Source organism: Bufo gargarizans, chromosome 5, assembly GCF_014858855.1.
Source record: "Bufo gargarizans isolate SCDJY-AF-19 chromosome 5, ASM1485885v1, whole genome shotgun sequence".
Classification (NCBI taxonomy): Eukaryota; Metazoa; Chordata; class Amphibia; order Anura; family Bufonidae; genus Bufo; species Bufo gargarizans.
In genome coordinates this window covers 228,129,295-228,156,802 of record NC_058084.1, presented here as the reverse complement: position 1 = coordinate 228,156,802, position 27,508 = coordinate 228,129,295, and the positions used below count along the sequence as shown (strand labels likewise).

At 43.8% G+C, this 27,508-nt stretch overlaps 1 protein-coding gene across 1 annotated transcript in view; it reads right to left on the bottom strand.

The window, feature by feature from the left end:
- The window catches only part of MOCOS (molybdenum cofactor sulfurase), an 869,883-nt gene that overhangs the window by 475,498 nt on the left and 366,877 nt on the right, over positions 1 to 27,508 (bottom strand). The window contains exon 6 of the mRNA XM_044295461.1: positions 4,730 to 4,805. Coding sequence (XP_044151396.1) covers positions 4,730 to 4,805 — 76 coding nt within the window. The remainder of the gene's footprint in view (positions 1 to 4,729; positions 4,806 to 27,508) is intronic.

The window sequence follows — 27,508 nt, the reverse complement described above, 5'->3', positions numbered from 1 at the left end:
CGCTCCTACTATGGCAACCAGGACTTTAATAGCCTCCTGGGTGCCATAGTAACACTGAAAGCATTTTGAAGACGGATCCGTCTTCAAATGCTTTCAGTACACTTGTGTTTTTCCGGATCCGGCGTGTAATTCCGGCAAAGTGGAGTACACGCCGGATCCGGACAACGCAAGTGTGAAAGAGGCCTTAATCCAATAAATTTCATTTCACTTATCAAATATCACTGTGTGTGTCTCCTATATAATATATTTAACTAACATTTTTTATCGTAACAACCAGCGATTTATACAGGAAAATCATGACGATTAACAAGGTTGCCCAAACTTTTGCATCCCACTGTATGTATATTGCTTTCTGTATTTATAATATATATAATGGCCCCTCTGTATTATAAGTATATATAGTTCCCCCTCTGTCCCCTGTTTATTAATATATATAATTCCCCTTCCGGAGTATAAAAAAAGCTCTCTCCTATTCCCGTTGTGCCCCTAGTACTGCATGCATTAGCATATACACTTAAAAAATGTATAATACTCACCTGTAATCCTCTCTTTGTCATCGCCTATGGCGTGAGTTCCAGTGTCCTGGCGCAGACAGTCACACTGTGCCCTCCTGTGCCATGTCATCACCTCATCCTGCAAGACAATCTTACACAGCCCCCCTCCATACAATCCTACACTGCCTCCCTCCATACAATGCACAGCCCCCCCTCCATACAATCCTTCACTGCCTCCCTCCATACAATTCTACAATGCCTCCCTCCATACAATTTTACACTGCCTCCCTCCATACAATCCTACCCTGCCTCCCTCCATACAATCCTACACTGCCTCCCTCCATACAATGCACAGCCTTCCCTCCATACAATCCTACACTAGCTCCCTCCATACCATCTTACACAGCCCCCTCCATACAATCCTACACTGCCCCTCTCCATACAATCTTAGACACCTCCATCAAATCTTACACAGAAACCCCCTTAATTCACAGTCCCCCCTGTCCTCAGCACATCCACAGTATTCACATGTACCTCCTCCTCAGAGTCTCCTGTACTGACAGACGCTGTTTCTTTCTACCTCCCTGCGCTGACACTCCAGCAGCCATCCCTGACCCAACCTCCTTCTCTGTGCCACGAGCCAGCTTCTGACCCACGTGACCTAGGAATATGTGATATTCTGAGTTGTAGGTTCATACCATGCATGTGGTTTAACTTTTACCCTGCCTGTGCCCTTCTACTGCCTCATAGCTTTCTGGCCTAGTAGCCTGAAGCCTATGAGGCTGAACTGCATGGAGATGGGAATCTACTCTGCTGCCTGGCGCCCCCTCCAGTTTGGCGCCTGGGGCAACCGCCGTACCCCCGCCCCCCCATTCTACGCCACTGTGGGAAACAGCAGCATCTTGTGGCCAAACAGCAGAAAAAGTCCAGAACATTTTACTTTATTTACACAAACACAATGTTCAGAGACAGAGAGTTCTTTCTCCATCTCACACATGCGGATTAATACACGGATCCAACATAATCTGCAGCAAAATTTGTAACAATTAGGGTTTGTGGCGAAACCAACCTCGCCACAGGGCGCTGTTGAGCGCTCAGATCCTATCCATCTAGGGATAAGTTGAATGTGGGGGTTCTGTTCAGTTTGATAGGAGTTATGTATTTTTGTGTAGCAACAGGGCTGTTTAGCCAAAGGGGAGACAGTCGGTCTCCCCCTCCAACAACCAGGCTCCAACCAGGCTTCTTCCATGGTAGCGCTGGAACCAGGGCAAAGTACCGCTGGTGTTTGCCCACTCAGCAACCCACCAAGGCAGTCTACCAGTACCCCACACAGCCGTAGTGAGGCACATGGACAGGGTTCTCCCTTGCTCAGGTGTAGTAACCATTTATTGTGGGTGGGCTGTACTGTTGTTTCTATTTTGTGGGTGGGCTGCTGGACTAACAAGGGCACTGACCGGCAGAAAGTCAGATACCTTGTTAGTTTGTTTGGAAAAGGGGAGAAATGTGGCGAAACCAACCTCACCACTGGGTGCTGGAGAAGTCTGGTTGCCAGCCTCTTGCCCCAGGATTATGGGCCCTCTCATCAACCCATGCTAAACTTAAACCCCATGGCGATTTGACTGTGTTTGTGGCATCTGAGCGCTGTTTCGGATATATTGAGCACTCAGATCCAAGCCATCTGGGGATAAGTTGAATGTGGGGGTTCTGTTCAGTTTGATAGGAGTTATGTATTTTTTTTGTAGTTTTGCTGTTGTCAATAGAGGTATTTTCTGTACCTAGTTGGCTTACCACACCCAGTTAAGCCAATTATCTCACACAGCCTAACAACTAACTCTGTAAAAACTGTTTTTGGGCAGAAAAGCCATGCTTCCTTTGTTCACAAAGGACTTTTACTAACTTTTGAACCCCTGGTCTAATTCGTGCCATTTTTGGATATGTTAAATGTCTATGTTTACTGTAATGGTTGTGACATTGTATATTTGAATAGTGATTTCTGTCCTATTGTCCCCACGTGTGTATGAGCGATTTACCTTTGTCCTGAGAGATAATTGAATTACTTCCCAATTGTCTCCAGGACAGAAGACATTGTATAACACTGTGTATTCTCCTCCCTGTGATGATTACATTAACCCATTGTGTAAGGTAATTGTATCACAGGCAGAGGGGAGGATTTTGTGTGGGAGTGTCTGAGTGTATTGTACATGGTTACTGGTTGTCTTACAAAGCCCTGTGGGTGGTACTAATGTGTAACAATGTTATATAAGAACAATAAACAAACAGCTCTGGCTGTCCACTGCTTTACCCTCAACACAGAGCTTAGTATCATTCTTGGGTGGATTCACTGTATGCTGTTAGAGACTGATTGCTAGGATTGTAAGCCGCTTGGGTACGTTTCATATTCGTCTCCTAGCACCTATTCATGATGTTCTGTTCGGGAATTTGGAGCATTCCCTTGTATGCCTTAACAGGGTTGATTGCAGATTTAACTTCCTATTGGAACTTAATAGAAAAAATATGCAGCAAACCTGTGACAAATCTGCGTCAGCTATTGATATGCTGTGAATTTCAGCATCTGCACACGCAGGTAAATTTATGTGTGAAACATTTCTGATGCAGTGGATTTGCTGCACAAAATTTAATGCAAATATGCAATATATCTCTGTAACCTTAGATGGATTTTAGGGGCTCCTAATACTTATGAGCTGTCATCAGAATAGGTCATCAATATTTAATTAGTAGAGGTCTGACATCCAACACCCCCATGATCAACTGGTGCCTGCAGCTTCTGGTGCCTGAACTAGCACTTTGAAGAGCGTTGGAAGCACAAATCTGTAATGGCCGTGAAGAGTTACTGCAGCTAAGTTCCACTCACTTGAATGGATATTTATGAACTATCTTGATGGCCCCTTTAGGCCCCTTTCACACAAGCGAGTTTTCCACATGGGTGCAATGCGTGACATGGACGCATAGCACCCGCACTGAATTCTGACTCATTAATTTCAATGGTTCTGTGTACATGAGTGTTTTTTTTTTTCACGCATCAGTTTTGAGTGGCATGAAAAACGCAACATGTTTTTCACGCAGACCTGGTCCCATAAAAGTGAATGGGGATTCAGTGAAAAACACATTGTATATGGAAGCAAGTGCGGATGCAATGTATTTTTCACTGATGGTTACTAAGAGATATTGTTTGTAAACCTTCAGTTTTTTATCACGCGCATGAAAATAGCTTTAAAACGCATTGCACGCGCATGGAAAAAACTAAATAACTAAACGCAATTGCAGACAAAACTGACTGAACTTGCTTGCAAAATGGTGCGAGTTTCTCTGAACGCACCCTGAGCGCATCCAGACCTAATCCGTTACGCTCGCTTGAAAGAGGCTTTAAGATCTCTGGCTTTTATGGGTTTTCAAATTTGTACATTAAAGACCTCATGCACGCGACCGTTATTGTCGTCCGCATCTGAGCCAGATTTTTTGCGGCTTAGTTGCGGACCCATTCACTTCAATGGGGCCGCAAAAGATGTGGACAGCACTCTGCGCGCTGTCCGCATCTGTTGCACTGTTCCGAGGCCCTGGAAAAAAAATATATAGCATGTCCTATTCTTGTCAATTTTGCGGACAAGAATAGGCATTTCTACAATGGGCCGCCCGTTCCGTTCTGCAAATTGTGGAAGGCACACGGAGGGCTTCCGATTTTTGGGGACCGCAAAAAAATGGTACAGTCGTGTGCATGAGGCCAAATAGTTAAGGTTTTCTAAATTTGCAGTACATTTTTAAGTCAATACAAAAGAATAACTATTTTTATTTATTCCAGAACTAAACTCATAATTTTGATTCTTCTAAACTCTCACTTCGGCTTATTTAGTCAAGTGATTTCCACATTTTTTATGCTACTAAAGTAAATGGGCCAATTTGAATGTCAGTTTTATTTCACGGATATTCAGAGAAAATTGCAGTATACTCTAGTCTGCTTAGTTTTTCCTGCTAGACACACCCATTCTAGTCAATGGTCTGTAAAAAATAAAATAAAATAAAGAACATGGACACTATCTGTGGTGGTACATATTTCACTGAATGTTGCTAGAAGATCCTGAATGCGGAAGGAAAGTCATTAGTTTTTAGCGGTCATAACAAGGACAAGTTTTACATCGCTCATCAGAATGAGCCCTATAATGAGGTATGCATTGTATCCTAGATATGCAAAAATCGCCAGGAGGTTACAGTTCTCTTACCTATCTCCACAAACTTTGTTTTGACTTATTTGAATTGTCAAGTTATCATTTAGTGGAATTTCAATTGAGGGCATACCTAAAACATAGGAAAAAAAATAAAAATATTCAGTTACACTTGTGTAATGCAGACAAAAGAAAGTAAACTGCAATGTTTTGTAAAATTAAGTTAGAATAAATGCAGAAATTATCACTAAAAAATCATTCAAAATAACCCTTAGCCCCCTCAGGACACATCCAGTTTTTATCTAAAATTTGCACTGTATTTAGAACAAACCTTTGATATGTTATAGGGACATATCAAATGTTTAGATTGATGAAGGTCTGAGCACTGACAATGATGAGAGAAATGATAAGAGAAATGTGTACATATCACACTCTCTCTTCGCTGCCTGACAGGAAGCAAGACTGACTCAATAGAAACTTTATGGGCCTGTCTCATGTAGCGAGGAGAAAGAGCATGATATATGTGTTTCTCTTACTTCATTCTAGAGATCAGTGGGGGTCTCAGCACTCAGACCCACACCAATCCAAGCCACCAATCCAAGCTTTTTCTATGTCCATTTAAGGCCTCTTTCACATGAGAATGACGGATTAGGTCCGTATGCTCAGGGTGCGTTCAGTAAAACTCGCAACATTTTGCAAGCAAGTTGAGTTTTTTCTGCGCGGGTGTAATGTGTTTTGATGTGTTTTTCAGGCGCCCAATAAAAAACTGAAGGTTTACAAACAACATCTCTTAGCAATCACCAGTGAAAAACGCATTGCATCCGCACTTGCTTGCGGATGCAATGTGTTTTTCACTGAAGCCCCATTCACTTTTATGGGGCCAGGGCTGCGTGAAAAACATAGAATATAGAACATTCTGTATTTTTCAAGCAACACAGAACTGATGCTTGAAAAAAAAAAGCTTATGTACACAGACCCATTGAAATTAATGGGTCAGGATTCAATGCGAGTGCTATGCGTTCATGTCACACATTGCACCCATGTGGAAAACTTGCTTGTGTGAAAGGGGCCTAATATATCAAAAATGTGTTTAAAGAACAGTGCCATTTTAAGTACCGAGCCTAATTTTGCAAACCTGACGCGTCACTATATGCGGTAATGACTGTGGAATACTGTTACTTAGCAAGTCGATTCTTAGACTGTTGTCTCACGACACACATCATAGTAACACAACAAAGTAACATATGGGGTAATTTATCAAACTGGTGTTAGGTAGAACTGGCTTAGCAGCCCATAGCAACCAATCAAATTCCACCGTTCATTTATGACAGCTCCTTTGGAAAATGGAAGGTGGAATCTGATTGGTTGCTATGAGCAACTAAGCCAGTTCTACTTTACACCAGTTCAGTAAATTACCCCAATAGTTTTTAAGACTGGAGAAAGGCTTTCAAACTAGCACTTTTTCTGGATCCGTCATGGATCAGCAAAAATGCCTTTGTCATGATAATACGACCGTCTGCATCTGCTATGAACAGATCCAGTTGTATTATCTTTAAAATAGCCATGACGGATCCGTCATGAACACCATTGAAAGTCAATGGGGGATGGATCCGTTTTCTATTATGTACGAGAAAACAGATCCGTCCCCATTGACTTACATTGTGAGTCATGACGGATCTATCTTGCTCCGCACCACATCGCAGACAGAAAAACGCTGCTTGATGGGGACGGAAATAAACAGAACGGAATGCATTCTGGTGTATTCTGTTTCATTCAGTTCAGTTTTGTCCCCTTTGTTTTCCCCCGTTTTCCCCCGTTTTCCCCCGCTATTGAGATCATATGACGGATCTGAATAGTGAAAAGGGAAAACACAGATGTGAAAGTAGCCTCAGCCTGTTATCCTGTGAAGTTATCTTTCAAAGTTAATCCAGAGGAAGCCAAAAAAAGTGTGAGGTAGAAGTCAATTTTCCTCATTTTAGGGGGGGAAAAATTCCTTCCCAAGACAAATCAGGCAATCAGAATAACTCCCTGGATCACTGACTATTCCCCAGAATTCTATTTAATATTATTACACTCCAAAAATGCATCCAGGTCCTCTTGAACTCTTAGGCCGAATGCACACGGCCGTTTTTCACAGCCGTGAGCAGTCCGTGGAACCACGGGCTGGATTCCTGCTGAGAGCAGGAGCGCACGGCATCATTGGTTGCTATGACGCCGTGCGCTCCCTGCTGCCGCCGCAATACGGTAGTACAGTGGTATGATCTATACCAGTGTATTACTGTACTGTGGCGGCAGCAGGGAGCGCACGGCGCTATAGCAACCAATGACGCTGTACGCTCCTGCTCTCAGCATGAATCCAGCCCGTGGTTCCACGGACCGCTCACGGCTGTGAAAAACGTCCGTGTGCATTCGGCCTTAGTGAGATCACCATTACTACCTCCTCTGGCAGAAATGGTGTGGAAACACTCCTCTTTAGACGCAGAGGATTTCCGCTTTCACATTCACAGTCCTGGGTATAAATAGATCATGGGAGAGATCTCTGAACTGACCCTTAACCCTTAGCTGACCCTGAAATTTTCCATTTTTGCCTTTTTCGTTTTTCACTCCCCTCCTTCCCATAGTCATTACTATTTTATTTTTTCGTTCACATAGCCTTATGAGGGCTTACTTTTTGCTGGACAAGTTGTACTTTCTAATGGCGCCATTTACAGTTGCATACCATGGAGTGGGAAGCAGAAAAAAATTCCAAATGGGGTAGATTTGGGAAAAAACGCAATTCTTTTAGTTTTTTTACACTGTACACTATGCAGTAAAATTGAACTGTTATCTTCATTCTCCAGGTCAGTACGATACTGTACAGAGATTCCACACATATCATTTTTCTTCCATTTTAATACTGAAAAAAATAATTAAATCCTTTGAGAGAAAAATTCTGACCCCTTTAACTTTTTTGTTATGTGTACAGGGCTGTGTGAGGGCTAATTTTTTGCAGGGCGATCAGTGATACCAATTCGAAGTGTGTGTGACTTTTTGATCACTTTTTATAAAAAAAGAATATTGGGGAGTTGAAGTGACAAAAAGTGGCAAATTGGCAGATTCCCCCCCCCCCCCCCCCGTTACGTCATTTGCCATATGTCATTAATATTTATTTTATAGTTATATTTTAATTGTATGGGCATTTAGTATTAGTATTTTTATTTTATGGAAAGGGGAGTGATTTTTTTTTTCTTTTACTTTTTTCAAGTCACCCGGGGTGACTATAACTGGCAATCATTAGAATGCCCATTGTGTTCATTGATGGCTAAATAACCATCACTGAACACTTAATTTTCAATATAAACAATACAGTGCTGTATTGATATATTCATTTTATAGACTCTGAAGCCTGCTTGAGGCTTCGGTCTATTAGATCAGTGTAACAGGTTCCCCAATCTCAGCCGGGAACGCTGTTACCGGAGCGGAAGTGCGGAACTTCCGCTTCCAGACTGCTCTGATGCCATGGTCACATTTGACCACAGCATCTGAAGGGGAAAATGTATGAGATCAGCCTTATGGCTTATCGTATAAATGTGCCATAGGCCTCTGCTATTTAAAATGGCAGAAACCCGGCAGCTATGGCGCCCGCTGCATGTGCTAGTGGGTGCCATGTTTAGAGACTGGACTTCCACTGTATATGTACGGGGGAGGTCCTCAAGGGGTTAATGTAGTTATACATGGTAATTAGATCTTCACTCAGTCATCTTCTTATTGGCGTTTGCAGCAGCTGCTTGACACTAGTTTCTATAGTTAAGTTTACTGTCAACTAACTGTCACGGATGTAGTAGGGGAGAACACCAAAAGACAACAAGGAGGAGGGGGAAAGACACTAGGCCTCACCGCTAGGGAAGGAAAAGGGTCACCACCTATAAAACCCTTCTCCTGGCCCTAACTGCTATCTGTATGGGAAACTCTCGATGGTAGAGATGCCCATACACAGGAACCTAGAAAACCCTGGGGACCCTCGGATGCCCTAAAGGTAATGACAGGGCAGAGACAACCCGTTCCTTCCCTGGGTAAGGAACCAGCATCTCGCTGAGGCCTAGTAAACAACCAGGGGGGAGAAATACAAAACACAACAAGCATAACACTTAACTTCTGAGGATGATGGATGAACAGGACTTCAACAAGAACCACACTCCAGCTCTTCCAAAACCAAATGAAGCTATCCAGAGCTAGGAGTGATGGGTAAAGTCAGACTAAATAGGGATAGGTAAAGGTCACATGATCCACACCTTAACAGGAGGTGTGGACATACCAGCAACACACAGACAAAGTTAAACCAAAAGAGGCTGTCAGATCACTAATTTGCAGATAATATTTCAGACCTTCTAAGACCTAACTTTACATTTATCAGTGTTAAACCTCATTCACCACTTCTCTGACCAAGACTTAAATCTATTCAGATCAATCTGTAGCAGTATACTGTCCTCTTTTGTTTTAATTACTTTGCACAGGTTAGTTTTGTCTTCAAAAATGTATATCTTACTATGCAACCTCTCCACGAGAACATTAGTAAATATCCTCAAGAACATTAGTAAATATATTAAAGAGATAGGGCCCAATACTGACCCCCTGTGGAATTTATGGTGATCCAATCTGAGAATGTACTTTTATGTGGCACAGTATCAAATGCTATGGAAAAAGCTAAATATATGACATCCATTTACCCAATCCCATCCAGACTGCAACTTATCTCCTCATAGAAACTGCTTAGATTAGTTTGACAGAATCAATTCTTTATAAACCAATGCTGATATTGCCTATTTAGGCAGGATAGCAAATGTAAGACTTTTTGACCTAAAGTTTTTGGGCTCCGTTTTTGTTTTTTCCCCCCTTTTTGAATACTGCCTTTATATTATAATATATATTTTGTATTATAGGAAGAAGTACAGCGGCGTCTTAAAAAGATTAAAATAGATAACTCGCCAGAACCGGTATCTATCGTAAGAGAATTAAGTAAGGTCATAGCTAGTGTTCAGAAACAGAGCCCCGATGACTTTGGCGCTGGGATGCAGGACGCGGAGTGAGTGAGCTCCGGCGCCTGTCCCTGTATCTTTATCTGCACTCCGACCCTGACGAGGGATCCCGAAAGTCACCTGGGGATCCCACTGAGCGACGGCCGACGGTCCATGGACCGATATTTGCTGAGGAGTGGCAGACGACAAGTGATGAGCAGGACAAGACAGACCGCTAGTGCTGTGCAGGGCAAGATGGCGGACTCCCGTCCCGAATCCCCAATTAACAACCCAGGAGCTGCAGAGGTGGTGGATAGCGGTAACAAGCTGGCTGGAGATCTAAGTAGCATAGACTACAAAACGCTGGCTATTGAAGTGGCCAAGTACCTGGCCCCAGACATCAAAGAGACTCTTGCTAAGACCCTCACACAATCCCTGCATGAGCTGCATAACACGGTGGCAAGGCATGAGGCAAGCATAGAGAAGCTGGAGCAAAGGGTTTCTGCAATGGAGGACGATGTAACCAGATTTACCCATGATGCCCAGGATCTTTTTAAGCAAAATATCATGCTGAAAGATCGCCTAGAGGACCTGGAGAATAGGTCTAGGCAGAATAATTTAATAATCGTGGGCTTACCAGAGAGCATTAAACAGCCTGCCCTGAAAGAGATCTGTGAGGTCGAGATAACTCAAGCCTTGAACCTGAATGGTAGGCACATAGTGGAGAGGGTTCACAAAGTAGGCCCTGCCGTGGACTCTCAGGCGCAAAATCACAATGTCTCGCAAAACCTTCAATCTAGACCGCGCCAAGTCATTATGCGGTTCCTAGACTATAACGATAAAGAAGCCATTCTAAGGGCTTTTAGGGCCCGCAAAGGTCCACTGAAAGTGAGAGGACATTCCTTACTAATGTTCGCCGACTATTCTGCCATGGTTGCAAAAAAAAGGTGCAAATTCAGTGCTGTCTGCTCGGAGCTGTATAGGCAGCAAATACGATTTCAGTTGTTGTATCCGGCGATTTTGAAAATCTCAACTGCGGATGGCGAGGTTAAAACTTACCAAGATCCTGAGACTGTGGCGGAGTTCCTGCGAGATGACAACTTGGAGGGTGAGCCACGACGTAGAGGAAGGTCGCCAAGACAGCAGCAATGGAGCAGAGAGGCGGCGAGAAGCCCGGAGTGGAAACGCTTGCCCTCCACGGATAGGCGGAGACGAGATTGGGAGATGGTGCCGGCTGATAAGAGAGGGCCTCGGTCTACAAGAAGAAGGGACTCGTGGTCACGATAAAGAGAACATTATTAGTAGCTATGCTGGGTTTTTTTGCGGGTTCTTGAGGACCCATTTTCTACCAGTGATTTAAAGTGGACACGGGTTAAAACGCGCAGTGGGCTCGGGGTTGCACACTGAAGTGAACTTTATAATTTTGCCCGTGCTGTTATATAGTTATATGTTTTAGAATTTATTGCGGTCAGTATTGTATAAAGTAAGGGGGACAGGTGGGCGAGTACTGTAGCCCAGAAAAAAGAGAAGTCAGGGAATAAGGAGGAGGGTACTAAGTGGGTAATATGTTTAGCAGTGAGAGTTTGGTTTTAGCAGATTTTCCTAACTGGGGCGGGGGAGGAGGTAGTTTATGATATTGTATATGATACTGTTCATGTTCATTCTTGTGCATCAGCTGGCGCTTATCCCTGGAATCTCTTGGTAATGTATTATGTCTATCCAGCCACTATCCTGGTCATTGGAAGATCAAACTTTGTATGTTGTTATAAGTATGAAGATAGTTAGTTGGAATGTGAAGGGCCTCCGCTCTCCGCAGAAGAGGTGGATGATCCTCCGTCACCTTAAAAAATTAAAACCTGACATAGCATTGCTTCAGGAAACTCATTTATCGGCAGGGGACTTTGGGAGGATGCAAAAGTTGTGGGTTGGTCAGGTGATTGGAGCGGAACAGAGCGTTCAATTTCACCCCGCTGGGTTTGGTTACTGATGACAAAGGGAGATGGGTCAAGGTATCGATAAAGGTCCAAAATATGGAGTACACTATTTTCAATGTATATGGCCCGAACGCCAATAATTCACAATTTTTCAGGGTATTGGAAGGTGAATTATTGTTGGACAAGACTTCAAACTTGATAGTGGGAGGCGACTTAAATTCAGTTATGGTGGGGCAGGAAGACAGAAGGACCAAATCGAAAGGTGGTAGAACTACAATGGCCCATGACGCAGTATTGGGGCAGATGATAGAGTCAGTGGGGTTGGTGGATCCCTGGAGGCAGCTTCATCCAGATAACAGGGCTTACTCTTTCTACTCCCATGCCCAGGATTCCTGGTCACGCATTAATTACATCTTTATACAGGGTTTTCTATCAGGGTTGGTGGAATATGCTGATGTTGGTGACATTATCATATCAGACCATGCTCCGGTAACACTGATTCTGAGGGATACTTTCTCAAAGGGCTCAGATTATCTATGGAGGTTCCCCTCGAATCTATTAGGAAATGAGGATTTTCAAAATAAGCTAATAGGCTGGTGGGAAGAGTACAAGGACAATATTTAGATCTACATGGACAATCCGGAACTTTTCTGGCAGGCGTCCAAGGTGGTCCTGAGGGGGCGCATCCTGATTTATGCATTTAGCAAGAAGAAAGCGTGTCAGCAGTCATTAGAAAGAACAAGCGACAAAGTTAGGCAAACGTACAGGCAATTCACCGAAATGCCCTCGGCGGACAATAAGGCAAAATGGGTGGAATCACGCCAGGTTTTTGAAACTAGCGAAAAGCACAGAGAGTCTCTCAGACAAACCCAGTTTGAAGCTAAACTGTTTTGTTTTGGGAATAAAGCAGGCCGCCTACTGGCCAATCTAGCGAAAGGCCGGAGAGCGCCTCAGTATATATCCTGTCTAAAGGATGATGAGGGGAAGATAATCATTGACCCGGCTGGCATTAGTGAAATAGTAGGTCACTTTTATGCGGCTTTATATAAGGATCATCCCCTGACATCACTAGTTGATACCCTCTTAGAAAAGGTGGCGTTGCCCACAGTGACATCTGAGCAGCTCCTGAAATTAAAGACGGATGTGACTGTGGAGGAACTCTAATTGGTCATTAGGGGTCTAAAAAACACAAAAGCTCCAGGGCCTGATGGCTTCTCGGGAGAGTATTATAAGATATTGATCTTGCAGGTCTCCCCAATAATGGTGCAGCTCTACAATGACATACTGAAGGGCAAGTTCCTACCAGATAAAGATAATGTGTCTTACATTAAGCTCCTGCCTAAACCAGGGAAGGACCCCCTTCTGCCTAGTTCGTATAGACCTATATCCCTAATAAACGTAGACACAAAGATCCTATCCAAAATCATTGCTGACAGGCTGTCCTCTTTTCTACCGTCTCTAATAGGTACTGAACAGGTGGAGTTTGTTCAGGGCCGCTCAGCGGTCAAAAATATTAGGATGGTCTTAGCAGTCCTAGATAGGGTTACACACGATCCTCGCCCACGGGAACATCCGGCCATGCTCACCTTAGACGCTGAAAAAGCTTTTGACAATGTAAGGTGGGCATGGCTGAAGGCAGTGCTGGACAAACTGGGATTTAGGGGGGCCTTTCGGACGTTTATTACAAACTTGTACAATAATCAAAAGGCGCAGGTGTATACGCAGGGCTACCTCTCCAAGCCTTTTAAACTGGAAAAGGGAACAAGACAGGGGTGTCCGCTTTCTCCTCTGCTCTTTAACTTGGTGCTTGAACCCCTGTCACGGCTTGTTTGCTCGTCAGACTTGTATACAGGTGTTGAGATGGGATTAACGCAAGTGAAGGCGGCGCTCTTTGCTGATGATGTGATGTTATTTCTGGCCAAACCTGGAGGTATTTTTAAGGCCCTAGAGGCCTTTGGAAGTTATTCAGGATATAAGGTAAACATTTCCAAATGTGAACTCCTACCTTTGTTACCCATGAATAATTCCTAACATAAGGTGAAAAGAGATCAGGGATTCAGTATAGCCAAATCTAGCATAACATATCTCGGAGTGAAAATAGAGAGGGGCCCACACTCCCTGTATCAGCTAAATTTCCCACCACTACTGTCCCGTATAGGAGCTGACTTGGATAGATAGCAGGGCCTACCCCTCTCCTTGATGGGAAGGTGCTGCTTGGTGAAAATTATGGGGGTCGCTAAATTGCTATATCCGATGCAGACTATTCCACTATTATTACGGCATGCTGATGTCAGACTCCTAGAAAGAAAATTTGTGCGGTTTATATGGCAGGGCAAGAAGCCGAGAATTGCTCTAGACAAACTGAAACTGAGAAGAGAGCTGGGAGGAATTAACTTCCCAGACGTCCGGGGTTACAATATTGCATGTAATAGCAGATACATATTGGATTGGGCAAATCAGACTTCTTTCTATACTAACCTCAGTCTGGAGAGACAGTTAGCGAAACCCTGGGACCTGATGGCATTATTGCACACCAGTATACCTAATTTGCCAGGATTCATTAAAAAATCATTGCTACTAAAAGATACCGTTGTAGTATGGAAAATACTGCGGAAGATGTATGGTTTGCCTTATTGAATCTCTAAGCATCTCCCAATCGCAGCTAACACTAGTTTTGAACCAGGAAGGAGCAGCAGAGATATAGCTATGTGGTTACAGAAAGGGATTAGGAAGATGGGTGACTTATTCCATGAGACAGAATCTAGGTTGAGGACACTGGAGGAGTTGAGAGAGAAGTGGGGATTGCAGGATCTAACTTTCCTACCGTACATGCAACTTATGTCATATGGTAAGGAATTATGTAAGGATCTAACAAAGGAATGGAGGGCAAATGAATTTGACCTACTCTTACGGCTAAAAATTAGAGTGGCCGGCTTATTTTATCGTGGTGGACCGGGGCCGAGGCTACCTGCTTGCCCGGTGGCTGCAGATCCAGTGAGTGCTTGGCTGCTTGCAGTTTTGACAAGGTCTCCCTGCCCCCTGCTGCCTCCCCTGTGTGAAGCTTTGCCTGACCTGACTGGATCCGAGTTTGGAGTCCCTCAAGTACCTTGCTGCTCTACTTCTCCTGGGGATTTCTTTGATCTCCGCCCTCTCCCAATTTATGTTTCTTGGACTTTACAAATTTTATTACGGCTTGTGCTCCGGAACGAAGAAAAAAGAAAAGGAAAAAAAGGAGAAGAGAAAAGAAAAAGAGGAATGAGAGGGGGAGAAGATGGAAAAAACAAGCCAAAAAATAAAAGACAAACTTTTAAAAAATGGGCCCCCCTAAGCAAAATAGGTGTTCAGACGATTTTCCGGAGTAAAATCAACTCAGAGACCTTTGGAATCAGCAAAAATCGATCCGTTTTTGAATTCTCCAAAGATCAATTACAGAGCAGGACAAAAAGGGCTCCAGGATATTAATCCCATTGAATTGATTCTCCCAACCTGAGGAGATGCAGAGGGTGGAGGAAGGAGAATTATCCAATGTTGAATCTTCCTCTATAAAAGAAATACTGCTGGCAGTTAAAAAAAAATGGGAAATTAATACAGGACATTTCAATACAGCTCGCGTCAATCCAGTCTGATGTAGCCCTGATCAGGGATGATGTATCGAAGATTTGTGATAGAGTTGATACTGTAGAAAAGTCTGTGGGCGTTCTACAGAATTAACTTAAAATATCAAACACCAAAATTTGTACCCTGAAGATTTAGCCTGCTCAAAAAAAAAAAGTTGTAGATTGGTCAAGGAGATGCAATGTGAGAATTCTAGGGTTAGCTGAGGGTGCTGAAGGAAAAAATCCTGCTCAAATGATACAAATGTTGATCTTGGAGAAGTTTGGAAAGGAACATTTATCTCCATTGTTTTTGGTGGAAAGGGCACATCGGGTCCCCGGAGGTAAACCAATTCCTGGAAGGCAGCTACTGAAACTTCTGGTGAAGATATTGGTCTCATAAGACAGAGATGTGTTATTGAGAAGGGCAAGGGAGTGCTCTCCTATCTTATACAATGGGAACAGATTGGCTTTTTTTCTGAACTTTTCCAAGGAGATTCAACTCATTTTTTTGATTCTTCGGACCTTGCTATGAACTGGCTTGATCAGAATAATATCTGATTGGTTAAACTGTCCTTTTCCTAATTGGTAGCAGTGGTGGGGCTAGGTGGTAGTTAGCTGAGAGATCGGTTGCAGAATGTGGCGGATCAGATGGATTGTGGGGTTAAATAAATTTTTGGGGGAGGGTGGGGGGGGGAAAGGGTTTGGGGGGGTTGCGATGTGTCTTATAGGTTAAGGAAAGAGGGCCTGGGCATATTGGAAGTTTCCAGGGTTTGGGGCTCTTTTTGTTGATTTGTCAGTTAGAATTTAACTTGTAACGTTAAGGGTCTGGGTGATAAATTAAAGAGTCAAGCGATCCTTGACTTGTATATCTGTAATGAATAAATTAAGGCAACTGGACTTACTGTAGATTTCTTGAAAACGTTTCACTCGTTCTTCCAACGACATTTCTCAATTCTGAGTGACTGTACAAGAATTCTCTGGGAATAAATATGTAACTGAATCAACATCTGGTAATTATACCCAACATGGGGTCAGAGGTCATTATACCCAGCATGGGGTCAAAGGTGTTGATTTTCATTATCCTAATTGGAGTCAGTAGGTGATAATGACCTCCCAGAAAAAGGTGTCAAGACAGCATTGTATGTGGCAGACAATAGATGTCTAACCCCCCTGCCTCTATTCAAGCTTGGCTTCTCCATTTTTACGTAGATGGCCTCCTTCACACCTCGTTTGTACCAATCGACCTCCTTATCCAAAACACGTACTTGACTGTCTTCAAAGGTGTGACCTGATTCTTTTAGATGTAAGTACATGGCTGAATCTTGACCAGAGGTTTTGGCTCTTCTATGCTGAGCCATACGCTGATGTAGTTGTTGTTTTGTTTTGCCGATATACAGTTCTGAGCATTCCTCATTGCACTGGACATCTATTGTCTGCCATATACAATGCTGTCTTGACACCTTTTTCTGGGAGGTCATTATCACCTACTGACTTAATGGAATAAACACCTTTGACCCCATGCTGGGTATAATGACCTCTGACCCTATGCTGGGTATAATTACCAGATCTTGATTCAGTTACATATTTATTCCCAGAGAATTCTTGTACAGTCACTCAGAATTGAGAAAGCTCATTAGAAGAACGAGTAAAACGTTTTCAAGAAATCTACAGTAAGTCCAGTTGCCTTGATTTATTCTTTACAGAAATACCATGACCTGGATAAATGAGAACCTTCACAGACATGGTCCTTGACTTGGTACAGAGACATCTCCCAGCTAATGTTTGTTTGGTGGAGAACCATCTTACTTCCCGGCGTATCAGTAGAGGATGGGCTACCCAGACTTATCACTCTACTTTTACTAGTTATTCTACAGGAGTAACAGTTTATATACATAGGGCGATTGATTATGTCTGTGAGGCTTCCTCTGTTGACAGGCAGGGGAGATATATTTTTTATATGGTAAACTTGCTGGAAAATCATGTATTTTGGCCTATGTCTATATTCCACCAACCTTCTCCCTATATATACTTAATTCCTTGCTTACTTTTATGGAGCAATGGCCTGAATGTCTCTCTCGTTAGTTATTGGGGACTTTAATTGTGTCATTAATCCTACTACAGATAGGATCTCTATGGGGGGGGGGACTGCCATGCCTTTCCCCGGGGGTTGCCCTTAGCCCGGTTCTGTCAGGAGTCCAGCTTTGGGGACGTTTGAGGAAGCCTAGGGCAAGGGAGATGAGTGTACTCTTGCGTAAACAAATCAGTAAAATCTATGTCCAGGAAAGATCTGGCCCTAATAAATGTAAAATATATAACATATGCAAAATTGATGCACCTCTTTCCCTTGAGCTATGCATGGCTGACGATAAAGATATGGTGTGGTATGTTTCCACTGGACTTGGAGGTCGAGTGGAGGGGTGGACAATATGCGCAAAGACGCAACCAGAATTTGGCAAACCAATAGTTTTTTATTGTTAATGTGACAACGCGTTTCGGGATTCTGCGGACCCCTTTTTCAAGTAAAAAAAAACATATACATACAGTTATAAAAAATAATAATAATCAGAACACACTGGTGGGTGTAAAAGTTCCTAAAGCTCATGATAAGAGGAATAATAGTAGTAATAATAATGGTAATATGACCATCAGGAGGGTCATTCAAGCTTACATACAAATAGACATGAGTGGATAGTTGGGTACATATATACAAGACATAAATGATGACTAGATGATAAGACGGTAATAAAATTAAATAAATATAAATATATATGTATATATATATATATATATATATATATATATATATACATATAGATGACGCCAGTTGGAGTAAAAACAAAGGTATATAATACAATGATTAATAATTAATTAATTAAATAGCTGTTGGTAAAAAACCTGGGATATAGGTAGCTGTTTTAGGGTGCGTGTAAGATAAATATTTAAAAAATTGCAGTATAAAAAGTTTTTATGCAGTAAAAAATATGCAGTAAAAAAAAAAAAAAAATATATATATATATATATATATATATATAATCCCCCCTCTGCAGTTAAAGAATTCTTAGTGATTATTCATAAGATTGCGCAATACTATCAGTCTGAATAGGCGGTCTGAAAAGGCGCAGGAGAGGTGGTTCCCATCGCTCCCTGCCCATCGCTCCTTGCCGTTCATCCCCTCATGCAGCCCATCACTCTTGCTCCCCACAACAGCCAGGTCCGCCCATCGCATTCCCACCTCCCCCCTGATACCGGCCGCTTGTCTCAGCCCATTCTATCATGTCCCAGCCTTCTCCATTGCGTCACTAGGCCCCGCCCATATACACACACCCCTCCACCACCATTGGGCCAGCAGTTTGCTCCGCCTATTCGGGGCAGTCGCTGCCTCAAGCAGCCGTTCTGGCCCCGCCCACCTCACCTCCTCTTTTCCGTCCCAAGCGCGCGCTCCCAGCACACAGCATCTGGACGCCGCACGTGCCAGAAGCTGGGAGCAGCGCATTCTTCACCAGCAGCATCTCCACCGGTACGTTTCCCAGCATGGTCCCTCTTCTTTGTCCCCCCACTTCTCTTTCCCTCGTTTGCAATACCTTTTCATGCCCTCTCCTGCAGGGTCATTTTTCATCACATGTCGCTTCATTTAACCATCCTTTAAATCACTGGCCCACCCCATTTGTATCCATTCACCTTTATTTAAGTGGCACTCCAGTAGTATGGCACCACCTCTCCTGCGCCTTTTCAGATCGTCTATTCATATATATATATATATATATATATATATATATATATATTTTTTTTTTTTACTGTATAAAAACTTTTACTGCATATGAATTTATATTGCAAATTTTTCAATATTTAACTTACACACACCCTAAAACAGCTACCTATATTCCAGTTTTATTTTTTACCAACAGCTATTTAATTAATTATTAATCATTGTATTACATACCCTTGTTTTTACTCCAACTGGCGTCATCTATATATATATATATACATATATATTATATTTATTTAATTTTATTACCGTCTTATCATCTAGTCATCATTTATGTCTTGTATATATGTACCCAACCATCCATTCATGTCTATTTGTATGTACGCTTAAATGACCCTCCTTCTGATGGTCAAATCACCATTATTATTACTACTATTATTCCTTTTATCATGAGCTTTAGGAACTTTTACACCCACCAGTGTGTTATGATTATTATTTATTAAAACTGTATGTATATGTTTTTTTAGACTTGAAAAAGGGTTCCTCAGAACCCAGAAATGCGTTGTCACATTTACAATAAAAACCTTTTGGTTTGCTAAATTCTGGTTGCATCTTTGCACCTATTGTCCACCCCTCCACTCGACCTCCAAGTCCAGTGCAAACATTTTGCATATAGTGACCCAGGCGGTGGCCTGGCCCCCGCCAAAGGTGAACACGGACGTAATCGGCAGCACCAACCAGCTAAACTCAATCGCTCTTATCCGCTTCCATTAAAGTTGCACCGAATATTAGGTGCAACAATAACAGGTGAGCAGAACCACTTTTCCTGTATTTGGAGGCTTCTTTTTGAACTTACTCACCCTATGAGCCTCTTTTTCTCCCTTTGGTCAAATTTTGCGATAAAGATATGGTAAGACCCCTATTTAAATTAAATTTCTACTAGATGTTGATAATGGATAATCATTAGTGTTGATCTAGCACCATAGTGCTCGGGCTGAACACATCTGGATGCTTGGGTGCTCTACCGAGCACCCGAGTATAATAGAAGTCAATGGGAGAACCCGAGTAATAAACCAGGAACCCCCTGCTCTGGAATTACAAGGAACCGGCACTACAATACACAGTTTGTTACACATAAAAGGAGGGCATCATACACAGCCGTGAAAAATTATGATTGATGGCCTGCTGGTGACCCTTAAAAACATTTGGAGCAAGGGCCTGTTGAGCTGACCATCTAAAACATTATGGGTGAGGGCCTTCTGCCGTGACGGCGACGATCCATTCGGATGTCTGGCATATCACCTTTTGATGTTATTGTTAGCGGAAACCATGGTGGACTATGGGTAACGGGGAATCAGGGTTTGATTCCAGAGAGGGATCCTGAGCAACAGCTATGGATTACCACATCCAAGCAAGGCAACATGCGTGCAAATTACCCATTAGGTATAATTAGGTGAGGGCCTGCAAGTGATCTGACCCTGTAAAAGATTTTAGGTGTGGGCCTGCTGGTGAGCTGACCCTGTAAAAGATTTTAGGTGTGGGCCTGCTGGTGAGCTGACCCTGTAAAAGATTGTAGGTGAAGGGCTGCTAGTGAGCTGACCCTGGAAAAAATTATATGCGAGGGCCTTCAGGTGAGCGGACCCTGTAAAAGATTTTAGGTGCGGGCCTGCTGGTGAGCTGACCTTGTAAAACATTATATGCGAAGGGCATATATGCAAGGACATTGAATGCGACGAATAAGCATGTGTTAATATGATGGAAGAGGAGAATAAGGATGAGAAAAGGAAGATTCAAACATATACCCTTGTTTGTGGTGGAAGGGGTGCATGGGAATACAGTGTATTCAGTACATTATAAACAACCCATTTAAAGTGCCTTTATGTTCATCAGCTTTCCTCTGATGGAGGCGAGAAGTCATGGTCAATCCAGGCCTTGTTCAACCTGTCAGCATTTTCAGTTGACAGGTGGATACGCTTATTATTTATTATTAAAGCGCCGTTCATTTCATAGCGCTGTACATATGAGAAGAGGTATACCTACAGTACAGACCAAAAGTTTGGACACACCTTCTCATTCAAAGAGTTTTCTTTATTTTCATGACTATGAAAATTGTAGATTCACACTGAAGGCATCAAAACTATGAATTAACACATGTGGAATTATATACATAACAAAAAAGTGCGAAACAACTGAAAATATGTCATATTCTAGTTTCTTCAAAGTAGCCACCTTTTGCTTTGATTACTGCTTTGCTTGGCATTCTCTTAATGAGCTTCAAGAGGTAGTCACCTGAAATGGTTTTCACTTTATAGGTGTGCCCTGTCAGGTTTAATCAGTGGGATTTCTTGCCTTATTAATGGGGTTGGGACCATCAGTTGTGTTGTGGGGAAGTCAGGTGGATACACAGCTGATAGTCCTACTGAATAGACTGTTAGAATTTGTATTATGGCAAGAAAAAAACAGCTAAGTAAAGAAAAACGAGTTGGCTTCATTACTTTAAGAAATGAAGGTCAGTCAGTCCGAAAAATTGGGAAAACTTTGAAAGTGTCCCCAAGTGCAGTCACAAAAACCATCAAGCGCTGCAAAGAAACTGGCTCACATGTGGACCTCCCCAGGAAAGGAAGACCAAGAGTCACCTCTGCTGCGGAGGATAAGTTCATCCGAATCACCAGCCTCAGAAATCACAAGGAATGGACATTAGACCAGTGAAAATCTGTGCTTTGGTCTGAAGAGTCCTAATTTGAGATCTTTGGTTCCAACCACCGTGTCTTTGTGTGACGCAGAAAAGGTGAACGGATGGACTCTACATGTCTGGTTCCCACCGTGAAGCATGGAGGAGGAGGTGTGATGGTGTGGAAGTGCTTTGCTGGTGACACTGTTGTGGATTTATTCAAGATTGATGGCATACTGAACCAGCATGGCTACCACAGCATCTTGCAGCGCCATGCTATTCCATCCGGTTGATGTTTAGTTGGACCATCATTTATTTTTCAACTGGACAATGACCCCAAACACACGTCCAGGCTGTGTAAGGGCTATTTGACCATGAAGAAGAGTGACGGGGTGCTGTGCTAGATGACCTGGCCTCCACAGTCACCGGACCTGAACCCAATCGAGATGGTTTGGGGTGAGCTGGACCGCAGAGTGAAGGCAAAAGGGACAACAAGTGCTAAGCCTCTCTGGGAACTCCTTCAAGACTGTTGGGAGACCATTTCAGGTGACTACCTCTTGAAGCTCATCAAGAGAATGCCAAGAGTGTGCAAAGCAGTAATCAAAGCAAAAGGTGGCTACTTTGAAGAAACTAGAATATGACATATTTTCAGTTTCACACTTTTTTTTTGTTATGTATATAATTCCACATTTGTTAATTCATAGTTTTGATGCCTTCAGTGTGAATGTACAATTTTCATAGTCATGAAAATTAGGAAAACTCTTTGAATGAGAAGGTGTGTCCAAACTTTTGGTCAGTACTGTACATAACACAGACAATTGCACTCATCATAAACAAGACTGGTTACAAACTGGTACAGAAGGAGAGAGGGCACTGCCCGTGAGGGCTTACAATCTACATGGTATGGGAGAAGGACACAGTAGGTGCGGGTGAAGCTGGTCGTGGTGGTATAGAGGCAGCAGGGTCACTGGTTGTAGGCTTGTCTGAATAGGTGGGTTTTCAGGTTACTTTTATCTGTTATGCCACCAGCAGCACTAAATACCCGCTCGAACAAAACGCTGGCGGCAGGGCAGGCCAGCACCTCGAAGGCGTAGAGCGTCAGTTCGTGCTGCTTGGACAACCAGTAGCTGTAAGACACTGAGGGATCAATGAGGACGCTGACACGGTCTGCTATGTACTTCACCATCTTCCCAAAAATTTCTCTCCATGTGACACTAGGCTGCGCATCAGGGTGAGGGTGCTGGCGAAGTGTCATTAATTTGTCCCAGATTTAGGAGTGTGTTTCCCTGCCTCTATTGGAACTGCCGAGTGTTCCCCTTGTCTCCCCTCCTCGGTTGGCCAAGGAACTATGGACTCTGCCGCCAGCGTTGTCAGATGGAAATTTTTGCAGCAATTTTTCAACAAGGATCTTCTGTTATTGCACCGTTCTGCTCATTCTCTCCACCAGAGGAATGAGAGATGAGAAGTTCTCTTTGTAGCGGGGGTCAAGAAGGTTGAACAGCCAGTAATCCGTGTTGTCTAAAATGCATATAACGTGCGGGTGACGGGAAAGGCTGCCTAACAAAGTCAGCCATGTGTGCCAGAGTACCAACAGGCAAGATTTTGCTGTCATCAGGAGGATCACTCTCAATCTCCTCATCCTCTTCCTCTTCTTCTGCCCACCCACGCTGAACAGATGGAATTAAATGGGCACTACCCTCTGTAGCGGAGGCAACCGTCTCCTGATTATCCTCCTCCTCATCGTTCAATTCGCGCTGAGAAGATGAACTGAGGGTGGTCTGGCTATCACCCTGTGTAATGTCTTCCTCCATTTCCTCCTATTCCACATGCAAAGCATTGTCCTTAATTGTGAGCAGCGAGAGTTTGAGTAGACACAGAAGTGGGATGGTTATGCTGATAATAGCGTTATTGCCGCTCACCGGCTGTATTGAAAGTTTCTCGCTGACTGGAAAGGCGATGTCCATGTTGCAGCTGGTATTCTACTGCTGCCCACAAAGCCTGGCCAACATGTGGAACGTGAAGTTCCAGCGCGTGCTCACGTCGCACAACAGCCGGTGAGCTGGCAATTGACAGAACGGCTGAAGCTGTCGATGACTTGTGGAAATGTGCACACACACTGCAAACTTTCACCAGTAGCTCAGGCAAATTGGGGTAGGTTTTGAGAAACCGCTGAACCACAAGGTTGAACTCATGGGCTAGGCATGGAATGTGTCTGAGCTGGCCGAGCTCCAAAACTGCCACCAAGTTACGGCCAATATCAGACACAACCATGCCTGGTTCTAGGTTGAGTGGCGAGAGCCACAGCTCAGTCTGGTCTCTTATCCCCTGCCACAGCTCTGCGGTGGTGTGCCGTTTGTCCCCTAAGCATATCAGCTTCTGCACGGCCTGTTGCCACTTCCCCACTGCAGTGCTACACTGCTTCCAGCTACCGACTGATGACTGATCGACGTAGGGCCCGCAATCCTTGGCGTTGGTCGCACTGGTCTGACTTCAAGAGTGGTGTCCTGCGTCACCCTTATTGTTTTTCTTGTGCTCTGGCAGCAGGCACAGTTCCTCTGCCCCAGGGCAATGGCTTCTGCATGCACCAACAGAACAGCATCACGACCACTTCCCCGTCCCTTACTGCTCACCTTCTTCATTTTAAATGTGATATATGCTTGAAAGTATGTCACACGTACAGTAGCGTAAGATTTGGAAGTGTGTGCGCAAAAAAATTTACAAAGGTATTTGTGATTAGGAAACGTTATACAGGACATGTACCACAGGTAATGTCACTGTTTACAGTGTCTACGGAAAAAGGTACACTGGATGTTACTGATATTTTAGGGATGCGCACACTTTACACAGGAGATGTGGCACAAATAATTTAACTGTCCGTAGCGACCTATCACATGGTATTTAGCGCAGGATGAGCTAAAAATATATATTGCTGCTATCACATACTGTACAATAGTCGTTAAAAGGACTATTTGTATAAATTTGTATACATTTTTACTGAAGGCACTATTTAATAAAGACACAATCAACAGGACAAAGGGCCCGGGGAGTTGATTGCCCAAGGATTAAATTAAAGGGATGGGGAAATATATTAGCGAATTTCAGTTCAATATCACATAACTTTAATCACATAGTGATACAATTTAATATTCTACATAGATTATAGATAGAGAGAGAGAGATATATATATATATATATATATATATATATATATATATATAATTTGTGGCTTACTAAATGTGGGTGTCACGAATAATGGGGAAAGTGGGACACCAGAAAGACAACAGAAGGGAGAGAACAAAAGCTAGGCCTCAAGGCTCTGTAGAAGGGAAAGGTCACCTCCTAGGAAACCCCTAGATCTGGCCCTGACTCCTGTCAGTATGTATAGACCCTGAAGGTGGGAATATGCATATGCTGGAACCTAAACCCTAGGAGCCCTGAGATACCCTAGAAGTAGTGAAATGGAATGAGACTACTGGTTCCTTCCAAGATGAATGAACCAGCGTCTCCCTGAGGTCTAGTAACAACAAGCACAAGGGAACAACCAAATACAAAGAGCAGTACAACTTATCTTATAGAAAATGGATGAGCAGGAACACAAGTAAGATCCACACACCAACTCTTCCAAATCCAAGCAGAGAATATCAACCGCATGATATAAAGTGTGAAACCAAACTAAATAGGGAAGCAGTAATGACCTGCCAGCTGCACATGACAATAGGTGTGGTCATTACCAAACCACAACACTGAGAATCAAGAAAATGTCAATTAACCTCACGTGCAGACAATCTCTCTGATCTTCTAACCTCTGATTCTCTCCTCCTGATTCTCTGAGACAAAACATCTCAGATAAGTCTCCAGATTCTGGTTAGGGCGCTCTGTCTGTCTGTCTGTTCAACTGAGGGTGAAAGGCAAAAGAGAAGGACAATTGTACCCCCAGGTGAGTCTAGAATGCCTTCCAGAATCTGGAAACAAACTGAGTCCCCCTATCAAACACCACATCAGAGGGAATACATTGTAGCTTCACGATGTTCTCAACAAACACTAGTGCGAGAGTTTTAGCATTAGGTATCCCTGGTAATGCTATAAAGTGCAACATTTTACTGAAGCGATCAACAAACACCAGAATCACAGTTTTTCCTGAGGAATTAGGAAAATCTGTGGTAAAGTCCATGGACAAATAAGTCCAAGGTCTGGACAGGATGGACAACGGAAATGAGATCCTGAAGGCAGAGTATGTGTCACCTTAGCACGTGCAAAAGTACTACAGGCTGACACATAGACCTCCGCACATTTACGCAACCCCGGTCACCAGAATCTACGAGAGGGGAGATTGACCGTGGATCTGCTCCCAGGGTGTCCTGTAAGAACAGTACAGTGATGTTCCTCGAATACCTTGTGCCGTAATTCTGAAGGAACAAAACACTTTCCCGGAGGACAAGAATCCGATGCATCTCCCTGGGCCTCCAACACCTCTGCCTCGAGATCGGGATGAAGGACAGATATCACTATCCCTTCAGACAAGATCTTTCAAATCCCCCCCCCCTCAGGAAAGCTACGCGGCAAGGCGTCCACCTTGGCGTTCTTAATCCCAGGGAGATTAGATGACAATTAAATTAAATCTGGTAAAAAAAACAACGACCATCTGGCCTTCCTTGGTTTTCAGATAGGGTTCAGGTAAGTTAGATTCTTCTGATCAGTAATTACCGTAAAAAGATGCATCAGGGCCGGCCTTTGGGGTGTGCGAGCTGTGCGGCTGCACAGGGCCCCATTGCAACAGGGGCACCCGGCGGCCGACACAGCTCACAGTTGGTCTCTTACAGCAGGCTGGCCCAAGATTGTGTGAGATGAGCCTGGCGAGCTGAGCCGCCGCAGCTGCCAGGTCAGGTTCCGGAGCGTGGAAGGATCCGCTCAATGTGTGAGGACGGCGGCCCTTAATCATACCCTGTCACCTTTGCCCAGTCCCCTGTACCCCTTAATCATACCCTGTCGCCTTTACCCAGTCCCATGCCCTTCTTAATCATACCCAGTCTCCTGTCCCCTCAATTAGACCCTGCCCCCTTAATCATACCCAGTGTCACCCAGAGACAGTCCCCTGCCCCCCTTAATCATACCGTGTCACCTTTATCAAGTCCCATGCCCTTCTTAATCATACCCAGTGTCTGTCACCCTTAATTTAATACAGTAGAGGAAGGGAGGGGGGGCCACACACTGGCCACCAATTAAATTAATACAATAGAGGGAGGGAAGGGGGGCCGGGGGGGCCGCACTGGCCACCAATGAAATTAAAACTGGGGAGGGAGGGGGGTCTGCCCCCTGCTGCCTGGCAGCCCCTGATCTCTTATACGGGGCTATGATATGCACAATTAACCCCTCAAGTGCAGCACCTGAGGGGTTAATTGTACGGATCACAGCCCCCTATAAGAGATCGGGTGCTGCCAGGCAGCAGGGGGCAGTCATGTACACAGTTCTTAGTATATTCTAACTAGAAGCGTCCCCATCACTATGGGAACACCTCTGTGTTAGAATATACTGTCGGATCTGAGTTTTCACAAATTGAAAACTCCGCTCTGAAAAAGTTTTTATGCAGACGGATCTTCGGATCCATCTGTATGAAAGTAACGGACGCGGATGCCAATCTTGTGTGCATCCGTGTTCGTTCACGGACCCATTGACTTTAATGGGTCCGTGAACCGTTGTCCGTAAAAAAAAAAAAATAGGACAGGTCCTATTTTTTTGACGGACAGGAAACTCGTATCACGGCCGCTGATGAACAACGGTGCATTTTCCGAGTTTTCAACGGACCCATTGAAAGTCAATGGATCCGCAGAAAACGGAACAACGGCCACGGATGCACACAGCGGTCGTGTGCATGAGGCCTTGGGCGAACCTGGGGGTGGGGCACAAGATTAGCTCGCACAGGGCGCCTGAACACCTA